Source organism: Anomalospiza imberbis, chromosome 13 (assembly GCF_031753505.1).
Source record: "Anomalospiza imberbis isolate Cuckoo-Finch-1a 21T00152 chromosome 13, ASM3175350v1, whole genome shotgun sequence".
In the NCBI taxonomy this organism is placed as follows: domain Eukaryota; kingdom Metazoa; phylum Chordata; class Aves; order Passeriformes; family Viduidae; genus Anomalospiza; species Anomalospiza imberbis.
In genome coordinates this window covers 2,715,728-2,731,864 of record NC_089693.1, presented here as the reverse complement: position 1 = coordinate 2,731,864, position 16,137 = coordinate 2,715,728, and the positions used below count along the sequence as shown (strand labels likewise).

General features: G+C 48.2%; 2 protein-coding genes across 5 annotated transcripts; both read left to right on the top strand.

Annotated features, from left to right (window-relative positions):
- Positions 1 to 213: 213 nt before the first annotated feature.
- On the top strand, positions 214 to 3,943 carry PDCD7 (programmed cell death 7). Its single transcript, XM_068203592.1, has 5 exons — positions 214 to 942; positions 2,029 to 2,167; positions 2,497 to 2,733; positions 3,346 to 3,433; positions 3,800 to 3,943. The coding sequence occupies exons 1-5, from the start codon at positions 256 to 258 to the stop codon at positions 3,915 to 3,917; spliced, it is 1,269 nt and encodes a 422-aa protein (XP_068059693.1). The 5' UTR covers positions 214 to 255; the 3' UTR covers positions 3,918 to 3,943.
- UBAP1L (ubiquitin associated protein 1 like) lies at positions 3,887 to 15,847 on the top strand. Of its 4 annotated transcripts, XM_068203588.1 has the most exons (7): positions 3,917 to 4,021; positions 4,726 to 4,871; positions 8,087 to 8,241; positions 9,525 to 10,271; positions 11,184 to 11,393; positions 14,340 to 14,441; positions 15,308 to 15,847. In XM_068203588.1, exons 3-7 carry the CDS (start codon positions 8,146 to 8,148, stop codon positions 15,440 to 15,442), a joined length of 1,290 nt encoding a protein of 429 aa, XP_068059689.1. In that variant the 5' UTR covers positions 3,917 to 4,021; positions 4,726 to 4,871; positions 8,087 to 8,145; the 3' UTR covers positions 15,443 to 15,847. The 4 variants fall into 4 exon arrangements, with proteins under 4 accessions (XP_068059690.1, XP_068059689.1, XP_068059691.1 ...); XM_068203589.1 differs by lacking the exon at positions 4,726 to 4,871 and having other exon boundaries at positions 3,887 to 4,021; positions 8,090 to 8,241; XM_068203590.1 differs by lacking the exons at positions 3,917 to 4,021; positions 4,726 to 4,871 and adding an exon at positions 4,901 to 5,707.
- Positions 15,848 to 16,137: the final 290 nt, after the last annotated feature.

Here is a 16,137-nt window from a genome sequence, read left to right as displayed (position 1 = left end):
AAATTTTGGGAAATTTTGGGAAATTTTGGGAAATTTTGGGAAATTTTGGGAAATTTTGGGAAATTTTGGGAAATTTTGGGAAATTTTGGGAAATTTTGGGAAATTTTTACGCGCAGCGAGAGGCGGCCGGGGCGGGTCCTCCGGGCCGCCAGGCGGCGCTGTGCCCCGGTGCCGCTGTGCCCGGTGCCGCGGTGCCGCTGTGCCGCTGAGGCGCTGCCATGGCGGCGCGCTGAGGCGCTGCGCTGCGGCGGGACCATGGCGCAGCCGCCGCCCTTCCCCGCCCGCCTCCCGCCGCCCTTCCGCGCCTTCCCGCCGCCCTTCCCCGGCCCCGCCGTCCACCCAGCGCCCTTCGCGGCGGGGCCGGTGGCACCCCCGCCTTTCTTCTTGCCGCCGCCGCCTGCGGCTGAGGGGGGACCGCGCTTCCCGCCTGGCGTCCCCTACTTAGCGGCGGCCCCGCCGCGGGCAGCGGCCGAGGAGGAGGCGGCGCAGCGGCAGCAGGATGAGCTGTGGCTCTCGCAGTTCCTGGGCCGCCGCCGCGCCGCTCCCCCGCCGCCGCCGCCGCCCGCCGCCGCCAGCCCCGGCAGCGCCCGGGCCGTGGCGGTGGCGGCGCTGGGGCGGGTGGCCCGGCTGACAGCGCTCTGCCGGGCCCTGCGGCGCAGCGAGGACCAGGGCGACGGGCCGGGCTGGGCCCGGGCGCAGGAGGAGGCGGAGGCGGCTCTGCGGGAGCTGCGAGAGGTCGTGAGGCCCCTGCGAGAGCCCGGGTACGGCGAGGCGCTGCGCAGGAAGGCCGAGAGGGCGAGGAAGAGGAGGCTGCGCCTGCAGCGGAGGAAGCACGAAGCCAGGGCGGCCAAGGAAGAGGAGGCGGCCCGAGCCGCCGAGCGGGAGGCCAAGATCGACCAGTGGCGGGCTAAGTGCATCCAGGAGGTGGAAGAAAAGAACCGGGTATGATCCCCAGTGCCTGGTCCTGCCTCTCCCCGGGGCTCCCGGCGGCGCGGCGGGGCAGGGGTGACTTGCCGGCAGTGGGGTCACGGCGGGCTGTGCCTGCCCCACACCTGGCTTTGACTCCCTCGCTTCAGTGGGTGCCACTGAGGTGCTGCATGCCTTCAGCGTACCGAGAGACACGCTGTTTCCAAGGTCTGCAGCCCTGCTTCTTGCTTAGAAGTCTTGGTGGGCATCTCGGTTTTGCCATCCTCGTATTCTAGGCCTTGACATGAAATTGGGGTTTAAGTTGTTTCTGAACTCCTGGAGGTTTTCCTCTCTGGTCCCAAGTGTCAGCCTCTCCACACAGCTACCCTGTGGCGATGCTGCTGTTTCAGTATGCATCCGCCTTGCCTCCTGCTTTCATCCCTCTAAGGCTTGTGGTTTACAAGCGTTTTGATCTCATGGGGAAGTAAAACATCTCCAGAGCAAAAAATACCACCTCAAATTAGACTGGCTGGGAAGTGCTGTGGGCACCTTTGTGTTTGTTTTTGGCTAAAGAACTCCCTTTCTGCTGTTCTGCTGCTGGGATGGTCCAGAGCAGCTGCTGAGGAAGGGTTTGTGGTCAGACTGTGGCAGGTTAATGGTATTAATTGCAGAACTGTGGAATCAGGATGGTTTCTGTTTATTGTAAAATATTTACCCTAAATTTCTGTGGCTAAAGGTTCTCAAGCTTTCATAATTCATAAATCATCTAGGAAGTGTTCAAAAAATTGTGGATGTGGCACTTGAGGACATGGTTTAGTGGTGAACGTGGTGGTGGTGCTGGGTTGACAGATGGACTTGATGATCTTTTCCAGCCTTAACATTTCCATGATTCTGTGATTTGGCCCAGATTTATGAGTCCCACAGCATTTTTTTTTTCTGAAGTCTGTGGTATTTTAGCCTTTTTTCATAAAAAGTAAGACTGGATGGTTGGCTTCTCTTGTTGCTGTTACTGTGAAGTCACTCTGCTCTCCAGTGCTTTGCTAATCTCTGAAAATGCCATTTGATTTGTGTCTTTGAGGGATATTTCACACATCTCATCTGTTTTTTTCCGTCCTTTCCTAGGAACAAGAGCTGAAGGCTGCTGCTGACAGTGTCCTGTCTGAAGTCCGGAAGAAACAAGCAGATACAAAGAGGATGATGGACGTCCTGCGCGGGCTGGAAAAGCTTCGGAAATTGAGGAAAGAAGCTGCTGCCAGGAAAGGTTCGTTACGAGATTGGTCTAAACTTTTTTAATTGCACACACAGGAAATAAGATGAGGTTGCCCTGTGCTGGCTAGCAAGGCGCAGCTTCAAAAAGCTGTGTTTTCATTCTGATTTTAATTACAAGAATAGGTAAAAAGTGCTGAATTCAGTAGTTGTGTTCGTATGTTTCCAAGCTCTTTCTGGAGGAAGGATTATTCCAGTGAGAATTCTGTCTGTTAACAAGGTTAAGCTCATGTTCCTCTGAGAATTTGCCAGCTCTGCTCTCAAATCTGGTATCAAACCCCCTTCTGAATCTGAAAACTTAAAATCATTTCTCTTTCTGTTCAGGTGTTTGTCCGCCTCCTTCAGCAGATGAAGCATTTGAAGATCAGGTGGAGAGTCTCAAAACGTTGCTCAAAACTCGCACAGAACTGTATGAAGCTGAGGAAAGAGCATTAAGGGTTATGCTGGAGGGAGAACAGGAGGAGGAAAGGAAAAGGGAAATGGAAAAGAAACAGAAGAAGGAAAGGGAAAGACTACTACAGCAGAAACTGGAAATGGATTCTAAGCTGTTTGGGGATCCAGGTAAATTCTGCCTCCTGTTCTTAGCAGTGTTTTTCCACATCACATTTCCATCTCACAGACACTGGATTTGAAATGCAGGCACAGATCTAGTTGAGAAAGGAATCATCCACTGGAGTAATCTGTGGTCTGAGAATGGGGGATAAACATAGTGCTGTTAACACCTGTGGTGTAAGAGGAGCTGTTGAGCTCTTCAACGTGGACTGCAGCACATCTCAAGCTGGTTTCATGTTGTTTTGCAAGAAGAGGTTGTAGATTAAACTGAAGTGAGAATAAACAGAATAGACTGAAGGCTTCCAGAACCATAGATGCTTTAATGTGGTGCTATGGTAAGTGTGACTCAGGTAATCTGTAAAGACTCAGTGTTCATACGTTCCCCTTTTTTAGATGATGGAGTCAGGATGTTTTGCTAGTCTTTGCTTTCCTCTGGCAGCTGTGGTATGGACCAGGAAATGTGTAACATATAAACAGTGTTTCATATATTACTTAGGGACCTGATGTCAGATTACAGCTGGGCAGTAGCAAATGATTTTGCAAATTATGGGCTTCTGAGACTCACTAGAATGGAAGGTTTTTCTGGATTATTAAACAATTTCTGTATCTTTGTTTTCACAGCTGAATTCCCACTTGCCCATCTACTGCAGCCTTTCAGAGACTTCTACTTACAAGCTGAACATTCTGTAGCAGCTCTAATCCAGATCAGGTAAAACCAAAGAAAGTATTTTATCATCAGAGATGGCAAACACTGTTTTTTGCAATTGTAAATTCAGTGCCCCTTTTGGTTTGTCAGCTTCCAAATACGGTTATGCAATGGATTGTTCTGTTTTTTTCGAGTTTCTTGCTTGAGTCATATCCAACAGATGCCCGTGTGAGGCAGAGTGCACTTCCATGCATAACCATTCCATTTAACACCAGAACATTGAATTTTCACATTTGTCTTTTGAAAAACAACTTTAAGAGTAGAAGTACTGTGGGTTTTGTACCGATCAGTAACATCTATGTGGGTGTGTAAGTCTTACCAGCAAATTAATCCCAGCTCTCCTCTCAAACAACACTCTCTCTGTTACAGGCATGAATGGGATCAGTACTTGGTGCCATCCGACCACCCCGAAGGAAGCTGCATCCCTCCAGGATGGGTTGTCCCGAGTCTCCCCACCAATGACACTTGGGCCACCGCTGTCAGATAATTTAGCAATAAATTATTCCAGCGTTGGAGGATTGCTTCGTTATAATTGCCTGTAAATATGAGAGGGTCCAAAGAGGAATTCTCGTCCTCTCTTTCGGCAGCCAGGTATTGGAATGTCTTTACTGCAACATCTTGAAAAAGGTTTAATAATTGTTTTTGCTGATTGACTGTGCAGGGAGATAGCTGAGCAAGCCCAGAGCTGCCAGACCTCTTCTGGTGTAGAATTACAATCCAGCTGCGAGTTCTTGTTAAATCTCAGTCTTAATAAAGGAACATTGCTGATGGTGGTATTTGTGCCAGTATTAACATCCTATTTTTAGTGGCTTTTATCTTTATAAAGGATGATGAAAACTTCAGAAATGAAGAAATTTAAAATAAAAAGAAGAGGTCATTAGTAAACATGTTTTTCTTCTTAAATAAAGCATGTCAAGCATCACTGTCAAAATAGTTCCTGTATTTTTGGGTGTAGAAGCAAACCTATTGCAAGTTTAAACTAATTCTAAAGTACAAACAAGACAGGGTTTTACAAGGTTGATTAAAGCAGCTGTTGACATTTTACTTTTGTAGACTAAAGCTGATACCAAAACATGGAAAAAATTCCCAGTTGTGGTGAAATAGGTCAGACAGCCATGTGAATAAATACAAATTTGATGAATAAGCCTGCTGGAAAAAAAAAACCAATAAAATCTGAAGTCTAACCTCCTGTAAGTGTTTTGACTATATATATATTTTTGTATAGTGACATATCATGTCTATAATACTTGATTAAAAATAACAGCTTTATTTTGTAAGTTGGTTGTTTTGTACAGAACAAGTAGAGAAAAATGGATTTTCCTTTAAAGCATTTTCACGCTAGGGATGAGATTTGTTTGAGTACTTTGCATCAAATACAACTCCAACAAGGAGAGAATTTTTGGGAAAAGGTTTGTGTGAAGGAACTTCTCCCTCCTGCGAGGTGACAGAGGTGACACCAGATATAAAGCTTTCCATGTTCTGGACAGTTTGCTTATAACTGTGACGGGCCATATGGATTTGGAGCTTTGCTGTTCTGCACAGATTGCTGTGGCACCTTTCCAGAGCTGCAGGCCTTATTCTTGCTTAGCTCCAGCGTGTGGGAATCGAGTTAATCTCACCAGTGCTTTGCCTCTTGGCGTCACAGCCGTGCGTAATTCACGCGTGTCATTGCTTAAATTCAGTACTTGGGCTTTAGGTGTAATGTTAGTGGTGTCCTGGCTGAACCTTTGCACTGGTTTCTGTCAGTAAGAGGCACAAACTGGTAATTCCTGACAGAACATGAGTGCAGAAGTTTGCAGTTCTTGCTCACCTGTAGCACCCCAAAATACAGATTGCCATGAAGTTCTCTGCAGTTGGTGTTCTGATTTGCTCCTCTCTACATCCTCCCATCCCTAATGTCACTTCTAATATCTCATTACTCCAGACCTAAGGCTGAGTCAGATCCCGGGGAGTCTTCCCTGATGAAAAAGCACAAGATCAAGTATAAAAATAAAACCAACTGCATAAAACCAATACAAACCCAACACTTTCAGTTCAGGCAGCATAGTGACCAGAGGATGCTCTGCTTAAACAATTAAACAAAACTCCTTATCCCATCCGCGTGTCTGATGGAACAGACCAACTGCTTAAGCTACGATTATCTTAAAGCTGTCCAAGTCATCTGCTTGTCTGACACTGCAGGAATTTAAAGAGCTGAGCAGTAGATAAGGAAGCAGCAAAGCAGCAGCCCTGTTCTCCCTGCCCTGCGAGGAGAGAGCTCCGTGAGTTCATCTGATGGTAAGGACAGCTTCATATTGCTAATGAACGTAGGGCTTGAAAATGCCAGGGGAGGATCCACCTTTAGGTATGTTCTGTGTATTTGCTCTTGTCTAACGACATCTGCATTAAAATGTTTAATGGCTTTAGTGAGGAAGTTGTTGAAGCCACAGATGGGGAGGAATGTTTAAAATCTCAACTCGCAAAATACATGGACACAGGGTATTAATTTAAAAAGTGCTTGTTCAGACTTGATTCCCATTTTTCTGGGTATAATATTTCCCACTGTTTTTAAATTTAAAAAACTTTGTATAGCCCAGAAGAAGAGAGAGGTTGGCTGTGAGTTTCCAAGATTCATTTGTATCCTGTTCCTCCCCTAGTCCTGGTGCAGTTTGTGTTTTTCCTGCTGTTTAGGCATATCCTCTTCCTGATGTGAACTGGTTTGTGCACTGGCCAGTGTCGATGTGAAAGTGGGCAGGGTCGGTGTGGAGAACATGAGGTCAGAGCCCTTGTAGGAGTTCCCTTCTGGTGGGAATTGGTGTTTATGACTGACCCTCTTTTATCCGCTTCTAGTAGCATTTTTGTTGTGATTGCTCCTGCCCCAAAGTACTTCTTGTTATATAAACTGTGGTTTTGGGAATTAACACTTGTGGGAGCCTCTCTTAAAGCACAGTATTTATGCAGTGAAATACAGAGAGGTACAATACCATCATCTTCTCATATTTTCTTCTTTGTGGCTTCAGACACACTCACTACCCATCACCATCCCTTAAAGTATCACTTGAACCTGAGTGGAGCCACTCTGGGTGACAGATGCTGAGACACCGCTTTCCTCAGCACCCTGGGGTTTTGGGAAGAGCAGTTTACAGCCCAAGCTGCAGGGAAGGTCAGTCCCCCCTGCATGCAGGAGCTGCTCAGGAGTAGCAGAAAGCTGAGGGAAGGTGGCTTTGCTTACAGATGTTTTCAGGCATCACCTTTGTCAGTGCTGACGTGGATTGTCCCTTAGGCTGAGCCCTCCTAAGCTGAGCAGATGGCCTGGCTCCACGTGGGATCCCAACACGTTGCCTGTGTTGCATATTACTGGCAGGACATGTGCAGGAGCACAAAGCTTGTTAGGGGCTCTGCTTGTGCAGGGGTATTAAAGGCTCCTGGTGTAAGCAGGCACAGTGACAACCCTGTTGTCATTCTGGTACAACCAGCTGAGTTGCCCGAGTGATTGTGCATGTTGATTGTGTGTGTCACTTTCTCTGGCCTGGAAGTTCTTTGTGAGTCCTTTGCCAACACAGGAAACTGCCCTGAACTCCATCTCCCATTATAGACTCTTTATTTTTGCTTTAAACAGGCAGTTTTGACATCCTTGTGTATATTCTTCTGCATATTTCCTTTTAGTGGAATGTTTATCCTTGTTGTCATAGAAGCTGTTTGTTTTCAAAGGAAAAACATAATTGGGAAAAGCACTTAGGGATGTCACATACATATTTACTGTGTGACCTGAGGATGAGTGCTGAGGACTTTGGGATGAGCAGACACATGCTGCCAGTACCAAAACTCGGTGGAAGACTGACTACCAGCTCCTAACAGTTTATAAACTAAAAAAGAAGTGATTTTACACACTGTCATCACTGGGAAGCTGAAAGCTCGAGGCTTCATGCAGCAAGTAATGGCTATTCAGTAAATTGAGACATTTATAGAGACCTGATGGCGACACTTGAAGTAATATTTTCCCTGACAGCATTCCCAATTCACCAGCAATTTTTCTCTCCCCTGCAATTCCTGATCTAGAACCATCACCACACTTTAAATGAATGCATGGTCCTAAAAGCTAATCTTAGAAATGGCTTGTTTGACATCCTCCTAATTCCCAAGCTTGCCTGATGCACCATCTCCTGCCTGGCTCCCAGTAAGCTGCTGCAGTGCCCGAAGGAACGCCCTCACCGCAGCTCCCTCGGGATGCTCTGTGTGATGGCTTAGCAGCACGAGGCCATGTGCATGAGCTCTGTCACCACAGGTTGTGCAGACAGGGGAGACCTGCAAGGTGTCCTCCTTGGCTGTGCTTTCCCCCTCTGTAACTGGAAAAATGCTCAGTCCATCCCAGCTTGGGGAAGGGAGTGTGCAATGGCACCAGAGGGAGAGGGAGAGACAGGAGCGATGGGAAGCAGCAGGGCAAGCATGGAGGAGAAAAATGCTCAGGATCTCTGCCAAAGGAAGCCATAAGCTTGGTCAAGTCCTTCTGGCTCAAGCTGGGAATAGCAAAGGTTAGTTCAGACAAAGCTTCCTGGTGTCAGTAATTAAGAATTTGCCAGTCTGTTTTTACCCAGCTGGCACTTGAAACAGCTCATCTTTCTCTCCTTCCAGCCAGCTCAAGAGATGCTCTTACAGTTTCTGTTTCCCTTCCTCCAGCAGCAAGAAATCAGGCAGCAGCAATTAACTACCTGGATGAAGTTCCCTTCCGGACAGCCATGAGCCTCAATGGGGACTCAGAGGGAGAAATCCCTTTAGTCACTGCCCCGGACATTGAGCTCCCTGACTGCACCGACATCCTCATGAGCACCATGGTGAGTCCACACCCAAGTCACTGCTGGGGGATGCTCAAAGGGATGTCAGCAGTGTTCTCATGAAAGAAGGGATGGGAAACCACCTAACTGATCTCTTCACTGGCTGGTTTGCAGAATGATTGGGAGGAGGTGAGAATGATTAGTGGTGTATGGCAGTGATGATGGGGTTGGTTTGGGGTTGCTTTCTAAAAATCCTTTCCAAGAAGTAAAGTTAGGGTTTTCTGGGACAGGAGGACAAACTTCAGGCTCTGCTCTGGGGCTGTTTTCTACTTTGGAGTTATCACTTTCTCATTTATTAATAATATTTATTAAATATTTACCAATAAATCTACCAGCTAGAAGCAGGCAATACTACCTGGGCTGGAAGCATATAGTTGTGTGTGTATACACACACACACACACACACACACATATATATATATATATACACACACACAGTATTTCTCCCTAAGAAGCGATGATCTGATGTTCCCCTCTGAGGCTAAACCATTGTGCTGCTGGTCCAGGCTGATCCTTATGGAGGGATGTGAGGGTGTTTTCCTTGGGGAGGCTGATTTGGGTCCACAGCTGACCCAAGTGGCAAGAACAGTAAAAACAGCATTCCTGGGCTGTGAATGTACTTGCCTGCCTGTCAGGAGGAGACCTTGTTTGGAGAGCTCTGGGACGGGCAAGGCTTGTTTGTTCCAGGAAAACCCTCAGATTTCAGTCACAAACACACTTATATTTTAAGCTGAACTATGTGGATATGACAACTCTGTTTGGGGACCAGCCGAGACCCTGGCGCCACTAGATAATCTCATGGCTGGTTCTGCTTCTGCCCGAGGTGGCATCTCCCCTCTTGGTGGCTTCTGAGCCCCTGAAGTGGCTCTGCCAAGCACTGCTAATGAGGGTCACAAACAAACTCTGCCACCATTCTGGGGACAGCCTGTGGCTGGATGCCGTGCCTCTCTGCAGCTGCCTAAAATTGGGATGTCTGCACACTCCTGCCTCCCACAAGTCAAAGTGACGCAAACACCTCCAAGCATAAAATACTTTTCCAAAGAATTGTAGGTGCAACTCACAATAGTAATGACTTCATAGATAAGACTTTTTTGAAGTATAAATTTGGGGATTCCCTACAGAGATGAGGCTGGCACTGCCCAATCCTACTGCCAGCTCAGGGAAATAGGAGTTGATATGGGGAGCCTGCAGCCCTTAAGATGCCTCGTGGAGTGCACGGTTTGCTCCATGCCACGTGGTCTGGTTTCTCATGTCCTCACCAGCTGCCTCTCGCTCTTCCGCAGCACGACTTCTCGCTGGAAAGGAAAGTGCTGTACTGGGTGGAGGTGGCCTCTCAGCAGCAAACCTCCCGCCATCGAGTCACCTCCGAAGTCGTCCCCACAGCTCCCCCGTGCTGGCTGCTGCTGGTGGACCCCGCCGACAGCTACGGGGGGCGGGGTCGGGACGGGGCAGTGCGCCGCTCCATCAGCCTGAGCGCTGCCGACAGCTCCTACGGGCACGCCAAGGGCAGGGCGGTCCTGTCCGACACCGAGAGTGACACCTGGCACTCAGAGGAGGGCGACTACTCGGATGATGAGTACTCCTCCACCTCTTGGGAAGAGAATGACAAGGACGAAACGCTCCTCTCCAGGAGGAGAAGCTCTGCGAGAAGTGTGTCTTCACACTTTTACCAGACCCGACCAAAGACATCGCCCGGCTTGCTGGAGCCCTCCCCAGAGAACAGTGTCCACAGCCCAGCCAGCCCAGACCCCAGCAAGCAGAGAAGATCCATGGTGATATTTAACAACATGAAGAACGAGCTGGGAGCCGCCAGGAGGAAGCTGGCTGCTTTGGTGCATCCTTTGAACAGAGCTGCCGCAGGGAGCAGGGGGATCCTGGTGCCACAGCTGCTGCCCCAGTGCCCCGGCACCAACCACGGCGGCAAGTATGGGCCAGATCCGGACGTGTCCCCGCAAGGGACCAGTGTGCCAACTCCTCCGGCCACAGCCACGCCGGTCCCTCCCATCAAGCAGCACAAGCCCACGGTACCGGTGAGAAGCTTCCTTTGGTGGCCCTTTGTTCATCACTGGGAGAGGAGGGAGGTGGAGGGCATCGAATTGGTCTCATTTGGTGGGGGCTGGCCAGCAAAAAGGAAGCAAAATGGGGCTTTGGAAACACTGGACCCATGAGGAATTGCTGAAGTTTTCACGAGAAGTGAAAAAAGGGTTTGATTTTGTCACTGAGGATGAGAGAAGCTTTCTGGGTGCACATTTACTTTCTCTGTCCAAAACATCTGTGTTTTTCCCAAGCAGGGTCTAATCTGATTTTCAATTGAAACTCTAAAACAACAGTGAAATATGGAGGGGTTGTGCTCTTTTTGCTACGTTATGCCATTCTAACAGATAAAAATGGGGTTTATAGGGAATTGTCCCCTTGCAGTCATTATGTCTTTTCTAGGAAACTTTGGACTTCACAGACCTACTAGAAATGCAGATCATTTAGTGATAGAGACAGAGATGTGAAAGGATGGAGTAAATAGTACTCTATCAACCTAAATCTGAACTGCACCCTGCTTTTAAGAAATTGCATCTAATCCAGCTGCTTGAGAGATGTAGGAGATTAATTACTGAAAACCTGCAATAAAAGCATCAGACACTTGAATTACCAGGTTATTTATATGCAGTTGCATTTGACATGGAGTAATTAAGGAGAGATTAAATGCCCATGTGTATTTGTACAGCACCCACCCTGAACACTCTTCTCTGACCTGTATCTATAGCTGAGCCTGGATTTAATTAAGTCCAATCTCATTTGATGATCATTTGATGTTCCTTGTATGGGAATTTCCCTCTTCTGGAGAGAGCAAGGTAACCATCAGCATTCAGAAGCATCGCCTCAGCCTGGGTTGTTTCAGCTCATTCCATGACCTGGAGCAATAAGACCATCTGTTTTTTTCCTTGCAGTCCCTCAGCCCCTACACTTGCCTCCCCCCTGCCTCCATGCCTGGACGACCTCTCAGCTGCCACAGATCCCAGCCAGATTCCTCAGCTGACCTGCTGTCTGCACTGAGCCAAGAGGAGAGAGACCTCATTGAGCCCGTCATAGCCCTGGGCTACCCCACCCAGAAAGCCATCCTCACCCTCCAGAAGACAGGAAGGCAAAGCTTAAGTCAGGTTGGTAGAGCTGGCACAGCATTGTGAGAAACTTTTGGTAAAGGAAAGCTTGATTTTCATGGAGAAAAGAATGGCTGCCTTCTTTGGGGTAGATTTTGAAGGCCTTGCCTTTCCACTTTGGTGTCAGACCACAGCTGACAGGATTTTCCATGAGATTACACTTTTGCTGTAATAAAATAGCTGTGAGTTGCCCTTAGCTTCTCAGTGCATAATCACGGCTGGCTTTGTTATCTGTTCAATCTGTTGTGTGAAGCATCATGTCCTTTTGAGGTACAAATTTTGCCCCCATATATGGAAACTTTTTGCACATCATTTTTCCCAGCTGTTGGATTCATGTGATTATTGCCATGGCTCATCCTGTCAGAGTGGGACTGTAGGAATACCTTGGAGATTTGGTTGGGCTCTCTCCAAAACACAGCTTCCCTGTGCTGGAGCAAGAAGGGGATCCCTGGAAACATTGCAGCAGAGTCCCAGAGCTCTTTTCCCAAGGAACCCTCTAAAATAACCTGAAATTTATTGAAAATACTTAGCATGCAGCCTCCTCCTTCCCCTGGTATGTGAGTACATCCCTGCCTGCTGTGCTGCGTCTTCATTCCCAATGTCTGTTTGTCCAGATGAATGTCAGAAAGGTCCAGGTGGGCTCAGAGGCTCATGACATGAGGCAAGCTGCTGGCTTTGACTCACCTGGGGCAAACTTGGGGCTGGACCTGCCCATCCCAGCAGAGGATTTTAGGGCTAAATTATCCAAGTAGTTATTGCAAAGAGAGAAGGGTCTTAATCACAGCTGAGCAAGAGGAATATCCATGGGGCTGTCAAGCCAGGGAGCAGGAGCAGATCCTGACAGGACATGAGCAGGCAGAGCACCAAGCAGCTGCTGCCAGCTGCCAGTCTCCTTCCCATTCCCCTGGGAGCTGCCTCTGCTGCGTGGGCCAGCTCTCGCCCTCCTGGTCTGCGCACGGAGCTGCTCTGTGGCTGAGTCATCCTGCAGCTTCCAGCTCCCTCCTTACTCACCCTGGCTGGACCAGCTCCCCAAAGCTCGCTGGAGTTTCAGGTGAGCTGAGGTGGGAAGGGAAACCATAGAGGTTTCATCTAGGCACAGAGAGATGGGCAGAGCCCAGCCCATGTTGTTTCATAGAGCCATGCGAGGGCGTCTTGTAGCAGCTGCTGGCTTCAAAATGAAGAAGCAGTGTGTCTTATTAAGGGTGGAAATGGGTACAGCCTGCTTCCTTCTGTATAAACACCAGGACTCCCACTCCTTTGGAGACGAAATTACTGCATTAAAAGACAAGGTCTGCCTTCTTCATCAGCAGTTCCCATCTTTCCCATTTATGCCCAATGCAGCCAAAATAAAGCCTGGCCCTTCATGCATCTTTTACAAGTACCAAACTACCAAAGTAGTCTAAATCTTCCTGGAAAATATGTTCCAGCTGAAGTTAAAAGGAAGACCTGTGCTCTTTATCGCTTGCTGTTGATACCTGAGGTTTTGATGTGTGACAATGACTACCGCAACTGTGAGGACTGATGGAAGTACCAGATGGTAGCCAAAAACTGCTCAACTTCCTTGCAGTGTCAAATGAAACTGGCAGAGCCCACCCTAGTAGAGAAGGCAAGGCCTTCTGTAGCCTTCTTTAGAAGCAATGCTTTCCTAATTTTGGTGGAAGAACTTCTCTGAAAGGCTCAAGCAGGATTAGTTGCCCCAGCGTGTCGTGTAGGATGTCATGGGCAAAAAGGCACCATTGCATTTTGATCGATGATCAATTCAAAATGCATCATTGGTCCATGGAGCCCTCAATGTACATGTAAGCTGAGACATGACAAAGGCTGCAGCTGGTCAGTGTTAAAAAAAATTCTTGTTTAGCCTTGAGGATATATATATATATATATATAATATTTTTAGTGATAAAAAACATTGAGTTAACAAAGGCATTGATTTCAGGCTGGGCTTGACCAGGCTGCCAGGACTATCTGTGTTATGCTGTGGGTGAGTGGCTGTTCTGCCACAAGAGGGGAAGAAAATACAGCAATGATCTGGGGTTGTCATTAGCCTGATAACAAGGGAAAAAACATGAGGTGAGGAATGCCAATGACCTCTGTCTCCTTTCTGAGTTACTGGGATGTAACAGCCATAAGGCTGACATTTCTGAAAATCCCTACTTGACTGTTCAGCCAAAATAGATCAACTCAATGTTTGAGAGACTTTTTTGTCTTTTTCATATGTTTTATGGCCTTTCACTGAGTCCTTCTCCTTGTCTATGGCAGTGCTGGGGAAGGTGGAGGTCTGTGTGCTGGTAAATCTGGGGAGAAATGAATCAGCTTCTCATTGGATGGAGAAGCTTTGGAGAGACCTGTGGGATGTTTTTATTCCCCCTGCTATTGTATAGCTCATTTTTTATTGCCTGTCCCATATGTTTTTGGACAGTGAGTGATTCTCGCCATATTTAAAAGATGCTGCTGGGAATTGTGCTGTCAGCACTCCAAGAACAACGAGGAAAGCCAAAAATAACTGTTTACTTTCTGTAATGACAACACACAGGTCTCCCCTGGGGTGGGCTTTGCATTTGGACCCTGGAGCAAACCCACGGGTGCCTGAACCCCATTGCATCAAAGGGATGCGGGGTCAGCTGAGCAAAGTCATCCCACCGGGACAGGCTCTGCCTCATCCTGGAGGCCATCGCTCTGCATCTCAAGTGTTCACATGTTTGGTTTCCTCCTTGTTCCCATTCCCACCCTGGGAGGGTGAAGGAGGACCAAGATGTTGTCTCCCACTGGAAATCCTGCAGACAGACAGACAGACCTCCCTGGCTGAGCATTAGATGGGAACTGGCAAGGTGGTGGTGGCTCATGTACCCACCATGGTGTGTCCCTGGGAGGTGGCAACGGGGCTCCTGACTGGCCTTGCTCCCCATGCCTGCAAGGTTGGATTGACCTGTCTGTCTTCCTCTGCAGTTCCTGAGCTACCTGGGTGCCTGTGATCGGCTGCTGAAGCAGGGCTATGAGGAAGGGCAGGTGGAGGAAGCCATGGAAATGTTCCAGTACTCAGAGAAAAAGGTCAGAATGGGATGGCACAGCCCAGCTCTTTGTGCTGTGTCCTCCAGGCTCTCTTTTTCAGTGAGCTGCACACTTTCCTCTGCCTCCACAGGCCCTCCTGCAGCCTCATGGAGGGCCAGACCCCTAGGGCAGTGTCACCATAAGGACCCCTGGGGGAGGAAACCTGCTCCTTCACTCTCCTCCACCCTTCTTCTCACCCTGTTGTGCGTCACGATGCTCACTCAGCCTTTGTGTGGCAATCCCGTCCTGAGCCCACCAACACTCACACTGTCTCCTGCCCTACCAGCTCTCCCCTCAACCCCCAGGGAGGAGAACCATGGAGAACTGGGCATTTGTCTCCATCATCAGTCTCCCCCGGGGGTAATGGAGAGCCTGGGAAGGTAGAGCTGCATGAAATCCATGCAATGCCGATGCCTGTAGGATTGCCGTGTCACCGCTCCTTAGGGCAGTGGCAGTGGGAGGATGCCTGGGTCTGAATGTCAGGGAAGAGTTTATTTATTAAGGACACAGCTCCAGATGATGTTGTGGTGCTGGGGGCTAGCCTGAACAAAGCAGAGGAGCAGGACAAATGAATTCCAGCTGTGCTCACTGCCATTCCCTGCTCTCTTCATAATGCAGGCAAACACTGCATGGAATTGATATAAATAGTATAAGGATTAGTGAAGCTAAGGGCTGACTTTATTAAATATTTCTTATTTAAGAAGTTTCAATGCTACCAGGGATATGTGTGCCCTCAATCTGCTGTCACAGTGATACAACTCAGCCAGATCTGAGTGCAGCCTTGTCCCACAGCACTGCTTTTTCTGCAACTACACGATATATCCGTCCATGATAACATCATTCTTCTCTCCTCCTTCTTCCTCCAGGCAGCTGAATTCTTGCATCTGTTGGCTCAGTTTAATGATATGGGCTTCCAGCAAAATGAAATCAAAGAAGTTCTTTTGCTTTGTGGGAATCAGAGGGAGAGGGCGCTGGAAGAGCTTGTGATGAAAACCCACTGAGCAGCATCGTGGAGCAGTCACAGCTTCCCCTCTCCACATCAGACCAGAAGGACTCAGGTGATTCTGCTGCTCCATCCCCACCCCTGGAAGCACCAGACACACAACTTCAAAGCTCTGCCTTGGTGTCTCATTTTATGGACATCAGTCATAAGAGTGTTTATCATTCAGGCACTGACTGCATAGCAGGAATGTTTATCTCCTCACCCACACATCCCCACCCTTGATCATCTCAGCTATTCAGATTAGAGGAGATCCAAACTGCCTTCGGCTTAGATTTTTGCAAAAATCAAACCAAACCAGTGTTCTCCCTCCACCTGGGGTGATGGGTGTCATGTTTTCAGCTACAATCAATTGGGGATTCTTAAAAGATTATATAAATCAACAGAATAAATTGTTTTCCTAAAATCTGAAGGCTCCTGCAGGAACATGTGTTGGTCCTGGCTTGGGAAGAGTCTTAGCTGACTTAGTCATGGTTGAATATTGTAATTGAAATCCACCTTGATCGCATTAGCTTCTCCTTTTAAACCAGAAATGTGAGGAAAATACACAGTTCCATGTGGATAAAGAAAGAAAACAAGCTGCCCTTGCTCTGAAATGCATGAGGTTTATCCAGTGCAATGAAAAATGGTGGAGGAAAAGGTTTGTCCTCAGGCAACTTCATGAGATCAGAACAGAGAGATGGGGAACTGCTCACT